This window comes from Diceros bicornis, chromosome 1, assembly GCF_020826845.1.
Source record: "Diceros bicornis minor isolate mBicDic1 chromosome 1, mDicBic1.mat.cur, whole genome shotgun sequence".
NCBI lineage: Eukaryota > Metazoa > Chordata > Mammalia > Perissodactyla > Rhinocerotidae > Diceros > Diceros bicornis.
Window position 1 is genome coordinate 50,815,280 of NC_080740.1, and position 18,842 is coordinate 50,834,121.

Sequence of the window (18,842 nt, forward strand, 5' to 3'; positions counted from 1 at the left end):
TATTCCAGTGGTGAGAGTGGATTTTCTGTTGGGAATAAGAGCAATGGGGAAATTCCTCTTCCTGATACCTCTTGCCACAAGTCACATTCAGGCATACAACACCAAATCCGATTCAACTAGCTTCCTGGTTAGAGAATTGTCTACAATGTGACTTCTGAACAGCCTTCAAAAGGAAGAGAGGGTGTAAAGGTGTTCCTGAAAGAGCATTAAGAGCATATGGGCACTGTTCCCAGTCCTGTCCTCAAGATCTGATAAGGGGCACTCTGGATAGGACCACACAGATGGTGAAGAGATGAAACAGATCTGCGTGCCTCACAAAATCATATATGAGCTACATACACGACAGGATCAGAAACCTGTGTTTTATAAACATATCTTTTATATATACTGTTTATATGTCCTATTTGATTTTTACTAAGCTTTTCTTAGTGAAATCTGAATGAAAATTCTAGCCAGTCTCAGCTATGTGAAGGGGGAAGGGCAGGTCAGTAATGGAGCTATGTTGCTCTGGGGTGGCAGCAGGTAAAAAGAAGAGAGACTTTAATTTACTAAACACTTACTGTGTATCACACTTTAGAAATATTATTTCATTTAACCCTTATATGAGGCCCCTAAAATAGGTGGTCTTTTTCTCATCTTACAGACCGGACACCTGACCTTATAAATCAGTTGCTTATAATAATACAGCTTTAGTGGGGGACAGAACCAGGATTCAAATTCAGATCTGATATCACTGTACGAGATCACTACCACATAGGTGGCAAAAACAGCCCTCAAAAGTGAGATGAAGCTTAGAACACGGAAGCTGAGGAAAGCTCTGAGAGCTTGTTCTTCCTGCTAGAATTCATAAGTTCGTCTTCCCTCTGACCACGTACTATCTGGTACTGTGATTATTTCAAGATGTAATTTTTTACATCTGTGAAGACAATGCCAGGACTAAGGAGCCTTTTTCGCCAAGGTACATACAGAGTGTGGGGGGGCCAATGTAAGAAACGCATACATCACTTAGAATGTTACATCTGAGGCTAACATAAAATGGCATCTATGTGCACACTACCCAGGCTAGTCAAGAAAACAAAATCTTCAGTCTAAATTATGAACTATGTCAATGAACAAGAGCAATTTCAGATTTTTTTACCTCAAGAGGTTCTATATTAAGTAAGTATAAATGTAAAAATCCATAAAAGTATAGGTTAACTTAAATCTGGATTACTAAAAAGGTAATAATACTCTATTACTAAAGAAAGGAATGTATCAACCTAAATATTTGTTTCTTTTCCTAAATCTGGTAGTTGGTTAAAAACAATTTCTTGTAGAAATTTATTTTCAAATACTCCATAGAAATGTTTAAATAATTGGAAATTTGAATAACAACATCAAGAATCTGCACAGAACGACTGTAACTTCTGCATTCATTCTTATCTATGCTTGTCCTCTGTCAAAGAACCACGTTTTGAATATAGGAGTCCTAGCTATATGATGTATAATACCTGGAAAGTATCTGATTAATTCAATCCAAAATATGAAAAGTTCAAAAAGTATTAGGAGTTAATGCTTTTCTATTCACTTTTTATTATTACCATAGATTGAAAAGCAAATTATGTGTCACAAAGTATTGTTTGGTGTAACAAGAACTAGTTTGAACTGTTCTGTCTTACCTTTGCGAGGGGAACCTTGAGGAGATGCAGGAGGACTAGAATGTAAGGATGACGCCACAGAAACAGTGTCTTCTGTATGTTTCTTACCACTTATTTCTTCAGTTGTTCCTAAAACTTTCTGAGGTAAACTTGTACCTAAAAATAAAACCAAAGAAGCAAATAAGCATCACTTCACAATTAAAATGTCTGTAGTTGCCTAAATTACTACATAATTAAAGCCATGATGCACAATGGCTAGTGCAGTCAGTTGAAATGTGGAAATGACAAACGGGGACTAAATGACTGGGTAATGGTATAGAGATTCTCACCTCTAGGTTATTTGTTCAAATTCAGCCAGTCAGCACAGACCAGACTATAATAGTTCTTTTTTGTTTGTTTGTTTTGTGGCATAAGGGGAATCAATTTAACAGTCTGAGTGTACTGTCCCCCCACCAAAATCGACACACTTGTTGGAAGTCTTAATGGGGTAGGCATGGATTCAAGCTCTTCCCTCCCCTCCAGAGGTGGCCTCTCCAAGTCAGGGTGAGGCATGTGGCAGGGGCAGTGTAGGGATGTTGGCACTGTCACTACCTGTCGTGCATCTGTGCTATGGTTATACAGTAGAGGTTGCAGGGCTGCCAGTCCAACCCTTTTCAAGAGCACTAAATTCACACTACAGGAGAGAAGTAGACAACAGAAAGAATCATGAATTTGTAGAAAAACAGTATGGAGCCCACTGGAAACACTCCTGCAGAGTTCTATCATTACTCTTGTCCAACAGCTGGTCCTGTTCAGTGTAGGTCAAACTTAGCGATGGTTTCAATATACTGACATTTTTACATACATCCCTAAGAAATGTCAAAGAGAGACTGACATTGTTCTTAACCAGTAATATAAGCCCAACTCTGAAGAGGATTTGGCATAGTAACAAGCAGCCCTTTAACACTGAAAAAATTTAAATCACAGTATACTCACACTACTCTTAAGTGCCATTTTAATATATATATTTATCATATAAATAACCATCTTACAACAAGAGGAAAGAGGGCTATCTGGTACAAGTAATAGTGCCTCTCAGGTGATGACATCTAAGTAAGAAACCAGGGCTAGATTCACCCCCTTTCTCACTCCTACCAGTAAATTGATCAACTTCACCAATTTTGCATCTAATTCTCTCTTCATTTCCATAGCCAGCAAACTGGTTCAGGCTCTGAGCAACTTCCAGTTAACTGTTACATTAGCTTTCCATTTGGACTTTCTATCTCCACTCTCACTGTCCTCCCCACTATAGTCCTTCCCCAACATAAACTGGACCATAACCTTCCCTTGCTCAAATCTCTTCAAGAGCTACCCACTGACAACTTTCCTTTAGCATGCCATGTTATAATTTCAGCATGCTTATGAATTCACTTCTCTTCATCCTGGGAGGCTGTTTAGTACAGTGGTTAAAAGTAAGGACTTTAAAGCCAGTTAGCCTTGGCTCTACTCCCAGCTTCATCACTTACTGGTAAGTTACTTAGACCCCTCTATGCTTCCTCTGGAGAATGAGAACATTACCTATTCTTGTAGGGATCTTATGAAGATTAAATGAATATAATACATAAAGTTAGTAAAGCACTTAGACCTGTGCCTGGCACTAAGTAAGTGCTCTCTAAGGGTTACTTTAATTATTATAATCTGTCTCTCAACGCTCCTCCTGCGGCTTTGCATGCACTCAAAGGCAGCAAACTGCTGTGGCTCCTTGCAGATACCAAGCCTTTCCTCTGTGTAAAGCAACTTCTCTGGAATCTTTGCCTAATTACCTCCTTCCTGATCAACCTCTATTAGGTGTTATCTCCAAAAAGACTTCCCTGAAGCTCTACCTTACCTCTCGCTGCCCTAAAAGTTCTCCCTCTTATTTTCTTTTTTATGTTCTGTACATACCCCTGGTATAACAGCAAACACATTATACTGAAGCAATCGGTTTGTGTGTCTATATCACCAGACTGAAAATCTGGTAAGTGAGGGGGCATTTCTTATTCAACTTTGGATCTCAAAACAAAATCAAATTAAATTCACAAAGTTCTATTGAATATGTCCTATGTATAATGTATGGGCTATGTAATAACGCTAGGAACCAAATCTAATCTAGCTTTCCCCTGACAGCTAAAATAGTGATACTGTTAAAACAACAAATAAAAGTAATTTAGATAATGTCCACACGGCCTAACAGAGGAAAAAAAGTACAGTATATACTTTATATACTTTACACTCTCCTGTCTCCTAACTAGGTTTTCAGAAGTGGTCATTAATGAAAAACCAACATAACAGTCATTTTTAGAACGAGCAACTTCATTCTCATAAGTTGCATTTGCATTAGATAACTGATTAAATGCACCTATGAATGCAGTAAGCCATTCGTACCCAAGGGCACGGCTGCAAGTTTTCTGTTGATATGATTATAGGAATGTCAATGGCAGCATTTAAAATATATGTGCTATCATCAAATACCAATAGGCAAAATGAAACATTTTCTGATTCATTAGTCATGATTATATTACATAAACTACAATAGCTGATCTGAATATTTACATTTGTAATTATTTTTCATTCTAACTCCCCTGGAAATTTCAATTAAATGAATGTAATATTAATTGTGAATACTCACTCAATGTGGCAGGGTCTTTTGCTTGTCCCTTCTTCCTGATGGGGTGCAGGTTAACAGCTGGCACCTGAAGCACCTGACTTACTCTGTGGGGCTGATGCAAATGGGCTTTAGCTGCTTGGCCAGCTGACCTCGCAGGCACTGGAGACATTTCTGATGATTTGGCTGATCTTTTCTCGTTTAAGTTCTTGGTCACTGATAGAAGAGAGTAAAAATTATGTAATTCTGTACTTTTTTAGGCAAAGTTATTACCACTGACAATAATAAATGGTTATCTTAAAACCTCCTATTTTTAGCACAAAAATAAAGTAGATTAATTTTCCTAAAAATAATTTCATATAAGTATTATAAAAGGTTATTTTAAAACTTTTGGAGAATCAAGTTGTTAATTTTACTTCCTAAATACTTTTTTTTTTTTAAATAATTTTATTTATTTATTTATTTTTTCCCCAAAGCCCCAGTAGATAGTTGTATGTCATAGCTGCACATCCTTCTAGCTGTTGTATGTGGGACGCGGCCTCAGCATGGCCGGAGAAGCGGTGCGTTGGTGCACGCCCGGGATCGAACCCGGGCCGCCAGTAGCGGAGCGCGTGCACTTAACCGCTAAGCCACGGGGCCGGCCCCCTAAATACTTTTTGAATCTACTAACTTAATTAGCTCCGTCTCCACCACCACCCTGAAGGACAAGTGAACATTCTCTCATCTATACTAGTGAAATACCCCCTTCACTGTATTAATCTTAGTACGCCTTTAAGCCATTGTACATACAACAACAGAGTGACTCTTACAACATGAAAATCTGCTCATATCGCTTTCCTTCTCCAAATGTCTTGCACAAACCTTTAGATGACTTGCCATTGCTCTCAGGATAAAGACCCAAACCCCTAAAAAAAGGTCTATTAGTCCCTGCATGTTCTAACATTGGCCTAGTAGTAGCTTCCCTAATACCCCCCACTCTGCAGTTACTAGATTAGACCCTCTGTTTTATGTTCTCAAGGCATCCTGTATCTTTCCTTCACACTATTGATAACTGTCCGTAACAATACAATTATCTGTGTGATTAATCAACTAATGTCTCTTCTCCCCACCAGGCTGTAACTAACATGAGAGTAAGGACAGTATATCTTGTTCACTAATCTATCCCTACGTGTCCAGCGACTGATAGAAAACAGATGCTTACTAGGTAATTGTTGAATGACTAAGTAAATTATTTCAACAGTTATAAACAAGAATATCGTTTTATAAGTTCATGGTTAGAATATTTGATAGTGAATGTCAGAATTAAAAACCGAGAACTCTGGCTTAAGAAACAAAAAAAGCTGCCTCCTTGGCATAAAATCAATACTGTAGTCCAAAGGAAACAACTACTTCCTTCAGGTCATACTTTTAATTCTTCAGTCAGTTATTCAGAGTGGTTTCAATGCAGGTCCAACCTCTGTATTCCGTGATGTACTTGTTTTAAACACCAAGATAAAAGCAAAATTAGCATGTTTAACCTGTCCCAGCCCAGCTACAACAGTTAGCTAATCTGCTTTTACTATGAGAGCCTAGAGAATATTTTGGGTGATAAAAATTAGGGAACATCTCAGCAAGTCAAAACACAGGGACTCCTGGGGGTTAATACGCAGTGGCTCATCAACTAACCGAATCCAAGATGTTATCATCTTTTAGTTAGAGCCATGAAACACATTTTCCCCTTTCTGTCAATGCTCATCAATTCTCTACTAACATCTTATTTTAATAATTGCTACAGTGCAAAGAAAAATCAAGAGACTACTTTAAATATAAAAAAGAGTTCACAGATGAGTGCCAAAACCCACATATTTATTAGGAAGAACCAAATTCTGTAATACTCAGCAACCAACTATTTTTTGGGCTTAGGATAGTCATGAAACATTTAAAAATCAATTATGCAATAGAAATCAAACAAAGATTCTCAAACCAAATTACAGGGATATGCACTGAATTAAATTTTCACGAAATTCAGTTTAAGAACCAAAGACAGGTTTTCTCATTTTAAAGCAACATTAAATATGTAGGAAAGGACACCATGTAGTGTCATGAGAAAAGGCAGAGATAAGTCTAGGGTAGATGTGAGAAGAGAAAGTATGCAGGGTGTGTGTGTGTGTTTGTGTGCGTGTGAAGGGGAGGGCAAAAGGGAGGAGATGGGTGAGGGAGGGAGGATGCAGAGGTAGGTATAGACGTGAGAATCTTTCCTAGCCTCAAAATTTTAACAATGAGCAAAGCATAAAAGAGATTCCTATGCTCTCGAACATCTCAAATCAGATATAAGGAACAAAGAAAGCAGATAGCGAAAATAAAAGATAAAATAAATAACCTTTTATCAGATGAAAGCAGGAATAATAAACTGTGTTCCATAACCACAAAATGATAAAAGTCTATACTGAGTTACTAGGGAAAAAATAATTTTGATGATCATTCAAAGCAGGGTCAGAGTGCTTGCTTTAATAAACTAAATATGTGTATGGCTTTTAACTTTAAAACATGAACATATTTTAAAGATTCTATACACTTTTTCAGTCTTTACTTTCGACATGTACCATTTTCATATGGCCGACCTGATTCTTAACAGCCCATGTGTAGTAAGCGATTTTCCTTGATACCTTCCAAGTTTATATACATTTATTATTTTTTTAAAAATTATTGAAGTCATACTGGCTCATAACACTGTAAATTTCAGATGTACATTATTATATTTCAGCTTCTGCACAGTCACCTAATAGTGTAGTTTTTATCTGTCACCATACATACGTGCCCCTTTACCTCTTTTGCCCTTTGTCCATATATTATTTTTTTTTCCTGTTTTGTTTTTTTGTGTGTGTGTGTGTGTGAGGAAGATCGGCCCTCAGCTAACATCTGCCAATCCTCCTCTTTTTGCTGAGGAAGACTGGCCCTGGGCCAACATCTATGCCCATCTTCCTCCACTTTATATGGGACGCTGCCACAGGATGGCCCGACAAGCGGTGCGTCAGTGCGCACTTGGTCTCCCAACCGGCGAAGCCCGGGCTGCTGCAGTGGAGTGCGTGCACCTAACCGCTTGTGCCACCGGGCCCGCCCCTATATTGATTATTTTTAATGGCCATGTACCATTTCTCGTATTGGTAAGGAAACAGTGTACCTAACTATTCTCTAACATTTTAGTATCTGTGTGATTTCTTTTTCACTGTAATACATATTGCAACATCTTGGTATAAGCAGGTTTTATGGGTGCATTATCTCATTGAAAAAAAAATCCCAATATTGGACACCTCACAGGTTGCTTTGAGAAATAAATGGCAATGTTTATAAAGTGCTTAGCATGGTTGTTGGCATATAGAAAGCTCTCAATAATCGACAGCATTTATTAGTTTATTTCTTTCTCCTAATTTAATAGGTTTGATGTAGAAAGAATCACAGAGATAAACATACTCTCAATCCTTGCTTGAGTTTTACAAAAGAGAGACCTAGGATGAACCTTGCTCAAAAGGTAATAAGTAAGACTCAAAGTCTGTCTCTATCCTTCAGTAGGTGTTCTTTCCATCACATTCCATCCCTTTTCCTATGGGTACAACTGTTTAAGATATTGTTTTTATAACAACATTTACTGAATGGCTTGTTATCCCATATTTTAAAATTGTCATATCTGAAATTTTTATATCAATATTTGGTTGTATTTCCACTTTTTCTTTTCTACTCTATTCATATACTTTTTCTATTACTATGCAACTACCATACGATTTATCAATCTCAGGGTCAATCCATGATGTCTATCTACCATTTCCCCCTATCAATCAGGAACATAGAAATTCTGAACTTCCCCCCTCCTATACTCTGTTAACATTTTATCAAGTTTTACACATCCTATCTGGATTTTTATTGGCATAACATTTAACCATATATATATACATATAAAATAACACCTACTTAAAATTTAATCATCTTTTTCGGTTGTTACAACAAACAATATATTTTACCATCTTTAATTTCTTCTTTCACAACTCATGATTTTCTTTGACCCACAGACACATGCATTCTGTTGTTTGTACTTTGAAGGGGTCTGGCCCGGTGGCATAGTGGTTAAGTTCGTGCACTCCACTTCAGTGACCTGGGGTTCTCAGGTTCGAATCCCAGGCACGGACCTATGCACCTCTCATCAAGTTGTGCTGTGGTGGCATCCCATATACAAAACAGAGGGTGATGGGCATGGACGTTAGTTCAGGGCCAACCTTCCTCAGCAAAAAGAGGAAGACTGGCAAAGGATGTTAGCTCAGGCCTGATCTTCCTCACCAAAAAAAATAAATAAAAATAAAAAAATAAAATTCAATATTGAGAATAGGCTCTCTTTTGTCCATCCTATTTTCTATATACTAACAATATCAGAATATGCCTGATTTTCTTGTTTTACCTTATTTGCTGACACTTATATTACACCTATTATCTCTAACAGTGCTTCAATTAAATCTCTTGTAGTTGCTAGTTGGTAAATGATAATATCCATGAAATTCAAAAAAGGTAAAAATTTCACTTATTTTTACTTTTTATGTAGGGATGAAGGTAAAAATGTTCTCAAACAGAAGTGCTCCTCTATAATGTTCCAGTGTTTACAAGAAGACTTTATAATGCTTTTCAAAGAAGAACTATTTATCCCTCTATTTAATGCATAGGGTAATCATCAGGAACGAATGGGATTCAGTATCTGATTAACAGGATCACATGACACCTGGGTTATGTCAGTAATCTTTTGAGAGTGAAAGTTAATTTTCTTGGGACCTCAGCATAACTCTAGAAAAATAAATTTCTATTTTGTTGTGCTATTTTATTTAGCGTCAGGAGTGAAAATTTGTACTCACAGGTACCATACGCAGGCTCCCACTGCAATGACATCATCTGAAACTTCTCCTCATCTGTCTCCACATCCAGACTGGAAAGATACTGCTTTACTTTCCTTGCCATTTGGGCATCTTCGTATAGCTTCTTGGCGTTAAGCAGAGAGCTTCGGCGTGCCCTTTTTTTGTGAGCACCTCCCTGAACATCCAGCATGTTTGAGTTTGTGCTGCCTTGACTCAATGACCTGTAAGAAGATGGACATCACAATCGGGGGCTGTAAGGACGAGAATTAAGCATGGCAGACTGAAGATGAAAGAATTTTGTTCTGTTAATGCTATTGCATGCTGATGCAAATGAGTTAAAAGATGAAGAGCATTAACACAAAGTAATATGGCATACATGGCAACCTTCTGAGTTTTCAGATTTGGCAAAGTGCAGAATTCAGAAGAATAAGATAATTCCCTCCTGAGCAACAAATTCCATCAGACTTGTGTATGTGCCTACGCAAACCATGGCACAACTGTAACAAGTAAAAGCATTCCTCTGGCCCTGGTGTCCATCCACACTCTAAAGATCTGGCAAGAGCCTGGGTCAGGACAAGCTCATCCTCAGCCAGATCTCTGCACCATGGTTCTTCACAAGGGAGTTACTAGAGCAGCTTTGCTTGTCTGTGCTGCTTTGAACATGCTACCGCCATCACAATTCCTGTCTACAAGCAGGCCCACTCTGTGCATGCTCACCAATTTTGCCAGTAACCAGATTTTGGCCAAAATTCAAAAAGAACCAGTAAAAAAAATTCCAATCACACATGTAATGGTTGGGCAATATATGGGTTCTAGGACTGGGGATCTGGGACCTTTCTTTTGCAATGCCTCTGAATGTGATGGAACTGCAAGCCGGGTAGAAATAATCACAATTCAAACAAGCTATAGTTTCACCCAACTCTACTCGTTTTGGCAAACCTCCTTCTACAACGACCACATCTAGAACCAATGGAAAACAGGAAATGCAATGCTATTTGTCCTTTCTAACAAGGCTAGCAAACACAAGGTTCTTAGATGATTTTTATTTTAAAGGCAGTTGTCATTTCAAAATCATAAAGATATCTACTACAGGTTTTCTAACTTAGCCTCATATTTACACAAAAATGTTCTAAATACATAGACCACAACCACAGAACAATTTGTACTTCAGTGCTCACATACCAAGTTTAAAACAGACACTACAATCCTAATATTTTCATTGTAAATTAAGGGAAACAAAGTTGTACAAGTGTTATGGTATTTCTTTCACAATTTTAAGATCTTTGAAATAGGGTGTGCCTTACATTTGATGGCAACTTTCAACTTCTATTGGTCAGGCAAAAACTGTGACATGGCTGTCACTACTTACACATGTAGAATGGTATGGGAGAAACTCCAACTACACTAGTGAATTACTCTTTTGATTATAAGGAGGTAGTGAATCTGACAAGTTGAACAACATTCCCAAAGCAGGTGTCAAAAGGAGGGTAGCTCTAAATATTTGCAAAGCCAGCCTAAGAGCCCAGCACCAGCAGTGTAGTGGTTAAGTGCGTGCGCTCTGCTGCAGCAGCCCGGGGTTCGCAGGTTTGGATCCCGGGCACGCACTGACGCACTGCTTGTCAAGCCACGCTTTGGCGGCCTCCCATATAGAGCAGAGGAAGATGGACACGGATGTTAGCCCAGGGCCACTATTCCTCAGCAAAAAGAGGAGGATTGGCATCAGATGTTAGCTCAGGGCTGATCTTCCTCACAAAAAAAAAAAAAAAAAATAAAGGTTTGTTTTGGGGCTGGCCCACTGGCATAGTGGTTAAGATTGAGCACTCTGCTTCAGTGGCCCGGGGTTCACAGGTTTGGATCCCGGGCGTGGACCTACATGCACCACTCATCAAGCCATGCTGTGGGCACATCCCATATATAAAACACAGGAAGATGGGCACAGATATTGGCTAAGGGCCAATCTTTCTCAACAAAAAGAGGAGGATTGGCAACGGATGTTAGCTCATGGCCCATCTTCCTCTCCAAAAAAAAAAAAAGGTTTGTTTTAAGAAATGTTGCATTACCAACACACTTAATGGCACAAAAGGCAACACTGTGGGGAAAAAACCCAAGAAATCCCGCCCCCAACCTGAAACTAATAACTCTGAAAGTGATTTAGAAGATTCATATTGTGAATATGAAGAAGTTTTAGAGAGACCTAAACCAATTTAATTTGTGTATATTTTCCTTTTTATGACTACAAAAGGGTGTTACATGATAAAACTACATACCTAAGATTATATAAGAGCTCTTTCAGTATGTATACAGTAAAAAAAACTCTCAGTGGAAGAAGGCACTGCAGTGATTTTTCTTCAAGGTACATATAATAACGGTGTGTCCAACAGTTGATGATGTCTTTGATTCAAGGAAATGCAGTAAAACCAAGTCCCAATATTTAGGAGCAAATTTTAAGACAAATATTTAATAACTTTCTTAGTTGATATCCAAAAAAAAAAGAAGAGAAGGTGTCTACAATCTAGGATACATACAAAATTCTAATAAATGAAAACGTGATAAATGATAATAAAATATCTTCTAAGCTACTTCCAAAGCAGAAAACGTTCTGACATAAAAACGAAAATACCTAGCGTCTGCAAACATCATACAATAGAACCCTAAAGCTGAATAAACAGTAAATGTGTTACATAAGTCATTCAAATACCCTAAATTCCCACTAAGATATACTGACCAAGTGTTCTTCTTCATAATAATAATGCCAGGAATCAATTTCTATTTTTAGTGAGAAGAACCAGAAAAGACGAAGACATAAATGTATAATATAGGAGAAAACACATGAGAAACACACAGAAGGGAGGAAGAAAGTAGAAGGAAATTCAAGTTTATCAAGTTTCAACAGAAAACAAGACCACAAATAAGACAAGACTCAAGTTAAAGTGGCTCACAAAAAATCCTTCTTACATGTAATAAAAGCATCTAACTTCATGATTCGTTATAGTCTTAAAATAACACAATTCTTCTTATGCAATCTCTTCATGTACAAAAACCATCTCTTTCTTCATCTAAAAATGAAAGGACTTACAAAGATGATTATAAGATCCTAAATATTCTATGATTCTAAATAGATATCTAGCTATGTATAAGCAGATATCTGAACCTACTTGAACAACAAAAGGTGGCAGTTTCTGATTCTATTACGGTTTTAAGAGAGATAAGGGAGTCTTCAATTAAAAATGGTAGGAATTTAAAACAAAATTCAATCAATGCTGTAAGTCTTATGGTATTAGTGGATCTGAAGAATTAAAATCATCTTCAATTTCAATTATTTACTAACACAATTTTACAGTATAGTTTGGATAAGGGCTGCCTCTTTTTGGAAAACTGATGGAAAATGTAACCTTTATAAACAAACCTCATCCATATTTATACACTTACATATTTGCTTTTATAAAACATGGCATTTAAATAAAAGAAAATGGTGTGGACTCTGGAATCAGACTACCTAGGCTTGGGTCCACCATTAGTGAGCTGTAAGAATTTGGACAACTCTTATCTTCCCTGTCTGTACCATGGGAATAACAGTAGTTATCTCATAAAGTGGTTGGAAAATAATTCATATAAAGTGCTTAGAACAGTGTGTGACACATAGCAAGCACACAACAAATATTTGCTATCATCATCATCATTTAACTGACCCTGCTAAATTAAAATCTAAAAGGGACTTATTTATGGGACTCAATAACGGAAAAGTAAAGGGAAAAAAAAAGCTAGTTCTATCACTACTTTCACCTTGTTAGCAAAAGGCATTTGTCAGGAATGTAGGTTGATAGGGTTAATAGGACGCATGCTATTTTATGTGCGTGCATTAATGAAAAGGATGCAGTATATGTTAAGAGTTGCACAACCTTCATTCCAGTTGCATTCATCTCTACACTTACCCCAGACTCCGCCACCTCTTCTTCCTGTAAGCAAGAGCCACAAACATTGAAGCATGTGTTTGAACAGAAAAGCACAGAAAAAAGACAACAGTTGAGAGTCAGAGAAACTATGGAGACAGAACAGAAAAATTTTACTACAAAAAAATAATAGCTTAACAGTAAAATGACATTAACGGAATGCAGAGGGGTAAAATGAATTATGATATGTACTTAAAGCCAAAAGACCCCTGCAACATTTTTCAAAATATGCTTTTAAACCAATTATATTTACAATATCTAATTCATCTAGAAGCTTATGTTAATAAGAAGTTTAAGAAAAACATTTACTTACTATGAATTCTGAATTCAAAGTTTCTAGGGAAGGAAACCTTAAATTAAGGAATAGAGCTTTTGAATATTTTTTTCTAAAGGATTTTTGAGCCACTCATTTAAGTGACAGGATGAAATTATAAGAAACAAAGATTTATAATTTCATTTTTAAGTGTAGAAATTTCTCTGACAATGTATTTTACAAGAAATTTTGACCAGCAAATCCAACTTAAAATGTAAGTAAAAATATATCATCAAAATCTTTATGATACTGTATATCCTCATACTACAACTGGACTAAATAAAGATTCAGTTTATTGATATTTATTTATTTCGTGCTGCTGCTCCCCTCTGCCCCGCTGGCTGGCCTAAGTGCACCCCAGACCTGTATCCACTGAGCTCCAGCCATGGGCAGCCCAAGATTCTGTTTTTCAGCCAGCAAATTGATTACTGTTGAAATAAAATGGGTTACTTGGTTCACACTAGATAATATACGCCACCAAAATGGACAATTACCTGCTTAAAGAAAGATAGTACATTTCAGTACTTGCTGACAAATAAAACTAATTCAGGAAAATCTCAGTCCAATCTAATTATAAATGCTTTATTTTCCCCCATACTGTATTCTACTTAGCCCAGGCCATTCTCAAGAAAATAAATAAGTTTATTAATTTCTTCTTCAGCTTTTTTCTCCTTTTCTCATTTCTGAAGCCTAGCTGGTACTTGGTATATTATCATCTGGTCTGGGAGGGTCACAAATTTATTATGCCTTCAGGAACCAGGGTGCTAACATATATGAGTAAATGGAGGTCCATGTAAGACAAGAGGGAGTGGTGGGGCCACTGTACAGGGACATGCAACAACAAAAAAACTTAAAAAACAAACAAACAAACTATCCTCCAGGTTTGCTTTGGTCCCTGGTTCTTACTGTTTTCTGCTTCCCCACTGCTGAGCAATGACATCTCTCATTACATGTACTGATTCCCAGGGGCAGAAGTGGGATGGGTAGAGAAGACGAGATCTGACACATTCCTTCCCCCATACTTTGAGGATCTCTGAACTAGAACAACCATCAGATTAACCACTTATAAAAACAAAGACTCCTGAACAGTGATTTAACTAAAACAAAACAAATAAAAACAAAAAACCAATCCTGACACACACTGATTCTGTTTGGTTATAAAAACTCCATCTCCGATTTTTAAAGAACCAAGTATTTTTGTTTCCTTAGTAGACTATATTTTTTAAGCCACAGAAATCGAGTCTGCCTCTGTAAATATTTCATTTTTAAAGCTTCTATGTACTGAAGCTATACATAGGCCCAGAAGAAAATCAGACCAAAAATTAAAACTCTGTCTATTTACCCTAAAAATTACCGACAACAGCTTGACAATATACTTCCTATAAGTTTTATATAATTTGAGGAAGTCTTTGTTATTATATTAAAAATGAATTTTAAAAAGCATTCTTAGAAGATTAGGTTAATACGGAATACAACCAACATTTTCCATTTTTATTAAAGGTGGAATATGCTTAAATTTTCCCTTTGTAAATTCTGTTAAAGAACTTACATACCAATGAATAGCAGTACCATGATGTGAGAGAAAATATACAGTCAAGCATCACATAATGACGTTTTGGTCAAGGACAAATAGCATATACAACCGTGGTCCCATAAGATTAGTACCATATAGCCTAGGCATGTAGTAGGCTATACCATCTAGGTTTGTGAGAGTACACTCTATGATGTTCATACCCAAGATGAAATCACCGCACAACACATTTCCCAGAATGTATCCCTGTCGTTAAGTGATGCATGACCGCACTTTAGAAAAATGAAGTATGACTTAGACAGAAATAGAATTTTAAAAATGTTCAGTAAAAATAAAAGACAATATGCAGACTAATACTTTACAAATTAGGTTAGAAGCCAGATGAAAGCACTTGTCCTCTGTGATAACTTCAGTAAAGATCAGCAATTTTCTTGTATTTAACTTAGCTGATATTGTCAGTAACAATAACAATACAGAACTGTCCATGTACTCAAAAAAGTAATACAGAACTAGGGTTCAAATCTCAGCAAATTATGTAATCCTGGGCACATTACCCAACTGCTCCGAGCTTCAGTTTCTTCATATGTAAAAGGAAGGCCACCTACCACTTACCGTTAAGGATTACTGTGTAAAGCATAATAATTGAGATCGACACGTGTAAAGCACTTCATACAGCGCTAATAAATGGTAGATGGTCAATAAATGATAAATATTATGATTACAATTATATCACTCTCGACACCACTCTGTAACACTGTTACACACTTCAATGCCATACCTCTGTCGAAACATCATAGCTGGGTCCATGTTGGCAGAAGTCATTCGAACAACTTGACGGATTTCCCTGGCAATCATTCTTAGCTTCTCAAAATTTACTAAACCATCTACTTTGGAGTCGTTTCCTATGGAACAAATGTAATTTTTTAATTTTCAAAATTAAAATATCTATATAACAGTAGCAGAAGTCAAGTTATTATTCTTGAGAGGCACAAATCAGAATCTTCTTTATCAAACTGCCACTTTTGTTTTTAAGAATTGATAAACCCATAGACAGTTCAACCCTGCTCCCAGGGAATGAACTATTGGGAGGAATTCTATTCCTATGGGAGTAATGATTACGAATATTGGAAAGTGATAAACCGCATAACTTCTAAAACTAATTTCATTATGTTACAGGCACACCTAAAAAATATGCAGCTCCTTAAATTTAACTCTCCAGATGCTCAGCCCACTCTCAGGCAGGTACCTGCATCTGTTCCTTTGGACAACAGGTTATAACACTTGAAAACTTAGGTTTTAGCCAGAGGTTACAGTGACCTTTGGGCTTAACCCAGTTAGGTTTTCTTTAGTTTACAATACTTAAAAAAACTGTTAAATGAGCTGTCAACATTTAAAAAGTAGAAGATATCCCATGAAAACAAGAATTTCTCACATCTCTTGAAGAAAAAAAGGTAGGAGTGAAGAGGGGCATTAAATAGTAGTAGTTCTGTTTTCCCAACTGGCAATAATTAGTTAAAACTAAGAGGTGGCTGGTTCCCTGGGGCAGACACTTTCTAGCCTGCCATTCACCTTCCCTTTCCCAGTATCTGAATTTCTTTAATCATGACTTTAATCATTAACACAAATTTGTTTGTTTCTAAGTTCTATAATTTTTGTTTCTGCTTTCTTAAGTAGTTCTCTGTGGAAAAAGTCATATAACTTTCAAAATAGTATACTCTGAAGAGTACAGGTGTGAGACCAGACTTAGCCCATTTGTTGGCTTACTCAGTTCAAACCACAAGGTAAACAATTATATGTTCAAAGGGCAATCTGATTGTCTATAGCAGTGTTTTTTTCTTTTTCACACCTGTCTTTAACAGTTAGTGTGACCCCATTTATCTGTCATGGTAGCCCTTGAGATGCCTCTGTGGAACTCCAAGTCCCTGAAGACAAATTTGAGAACCATATGAGCCTGGAACACAGGGTGGTTTCCCTTCTCATAGTAAACAGCACCTATACAATGAACATATGAATTGTTCAGGGTCTCAAAATGAGTTGGAAACAAAACAATGACCAAAAATACTTTCAAATTACATAAACATGCTTTGAGGGAGCACGTCAGAAAAATATATTTGAAGCCTATCATAACATTTCCTTATGAAAAAGGAGTGATAATGAAAGATGAGGCAATGAGACTAGGTGCTCAGAACAATTAGAAAAGTTGGACATAAATAGAAAAAATGTTTTAAGGCATCAAAAAGCTATCAAGGCAGTGAAGATCTGGAAGAAGAATGAAGATCTGGGGCAGGTTTAGCATTTCCAAGTGCTTGACTCTAGGGGCATCTGCTTATTTTAGAAAAGAGGGATGATGAACAGAAAACCTCAATAGTGCCACCCTGACTTTAGAGGTTAGAGGAAAACAACTTTAAGTCTAGGTAAACCTCCAATGCTTTGGGTTGGGATCCTGAAGGGCTATATCCTGGGACTAAGGATGTACTGAATGTAGACTGGGATAAAAGCTCAGTGTTAAATTATTTCAAAACGTGAAAATGGATTAAGGTGATTCTGGATTGTTAGCACTCCTAGCTGCCTGGAAGAAGCAAGCTTTAATCCTCTCTGGAGGAATGGACCATCATTTTAAACCTCAGATTATTTCTTTAATTTTTTATACACAACATCCATTTGGTTAAAAATAACTAGGGATATCAGGAGAAAAGATTACATAATTGAAATGCAAGAGAAAAAAAGACAACAGAAAGGGACCTACGAAGGATCCAGATTATGGAGTTATTAGAGACAGTCCTTAAAATAACTATGGTGAATATGTGCAAAGATGTAAAAAACAACACTGAGAACCCTGGCAGAGAACATAAAGACAAAAAAATAAACAAATTTAAATTGTAAAATTGAAAAAAAACACAATAACTGGAATTAGGAACTCAGTGATAAATTTGACAGTAAATTAAACATAGTTGAAAAGAGAATTAATAAATTGAGCAATAGGTTGGAAGAAAATATTCAGAATGAAGCATGGTGAGACAAAAAAGATGAAAAATACAGAGAAGAGTGTATGAGACAATAGGGGCAGTGATTAGGTCTAACAGAAGTGAAATCAAAATCCTTAAAAGAGAGGTAAGATGAGGTCAGATACAGAACTTGAAGACAGAATGACTGAGAGTTTTCTAAAACTGATGAAAAATATCAAAACACAGGTTTCAAGATGTCCTATAAACAAATCAGAATTAAAACAAATAAACAAAAACCAAAATGCCACACCTAATGACATCACAGCAAAACTAGAGAAAAACAGAGATAAAGAAAAGAAAAAATTATAAAGCAGCTCTTGGAAAAAGGGCAGAATACAGTCAAAAGGACAGCAATTAAGACTGACAATGGACTTCTCAACATTAACAATGGAAGCCAGGAGACAATGAAATGTTATCTAAAAATGTTGAAAGAAGATAACTGCCAGCCAAAATTATGCCTTGAGAATGAATATGAAGTAAAGACATTTTCAGATAAAGACACACCAAGAGATTTCATCACCAGCAGACTTATACTTAAGGGAATAATAAACAGTGTACAGGGGGAAAAAACCCCTGAACCATATGGAAGCTTTGAAATGCAGGAAGGAATTAAAAAAACGGTAACATCATCATCATACACATAAAGCTACATAAAGCTAAATACTGACTTCATACTAAACAACGATAACACGTGGGGTTTAAAGGCATGGCAACAACTGCATATAAATCAGGAGGTAAGTAAATGGAATTTAAATAATCTAAGTTCCTTGCACTGCCTAACACACAGAAAAGTAGTAATGAATATTAAACTAATTAATATCAACAAGTATAAATATTATAATATCTAGTGTAACACTAGTAAAATAGCAAAATAGTACATAGTTAGCAAGTTAATGGTGTAGGACAAATACC

The 18,842-nt window shown here is 36.6% G+C and overlaps 1 protein-coding gene across 6 annotated transcripts in view; it reads right to left on the minus strand.

The window, feature by feature from the left end:
• Positions 1–18,842, minus strand: part of RAPGEF6 (Rap guanine nucleotide exchange factor 6) — a 199,394-nt gene that overhangs the window by 12,935 nt on the left and 167,617 nt on the right. For all 6 annotated transcript variants that reach the window (XM_058539966.1, XM_058539948.1, XM_058539958.1 and 3 more), the window contains 4 exons: positions 15,704–15,827; positions 9,132–9,352; positions 4,285–4,476; positions 1,659–1,793 (listed from right to left, as the gene is read on the minus strand). In XM_058539966.1, the coding sequence (XP_058395949.1) occupies positions 1,659–1,793; positions 4,285–4,476; positions 9,132–9,352; positions 15,704–15,827 (672 nt within the window). The remainder of the gene's footprint in view (positions 1–1,658; positions 1,794–4,284; positions 4,477–9,131; positions 9,353–15,703; positions 15,828–18,842) is intronic.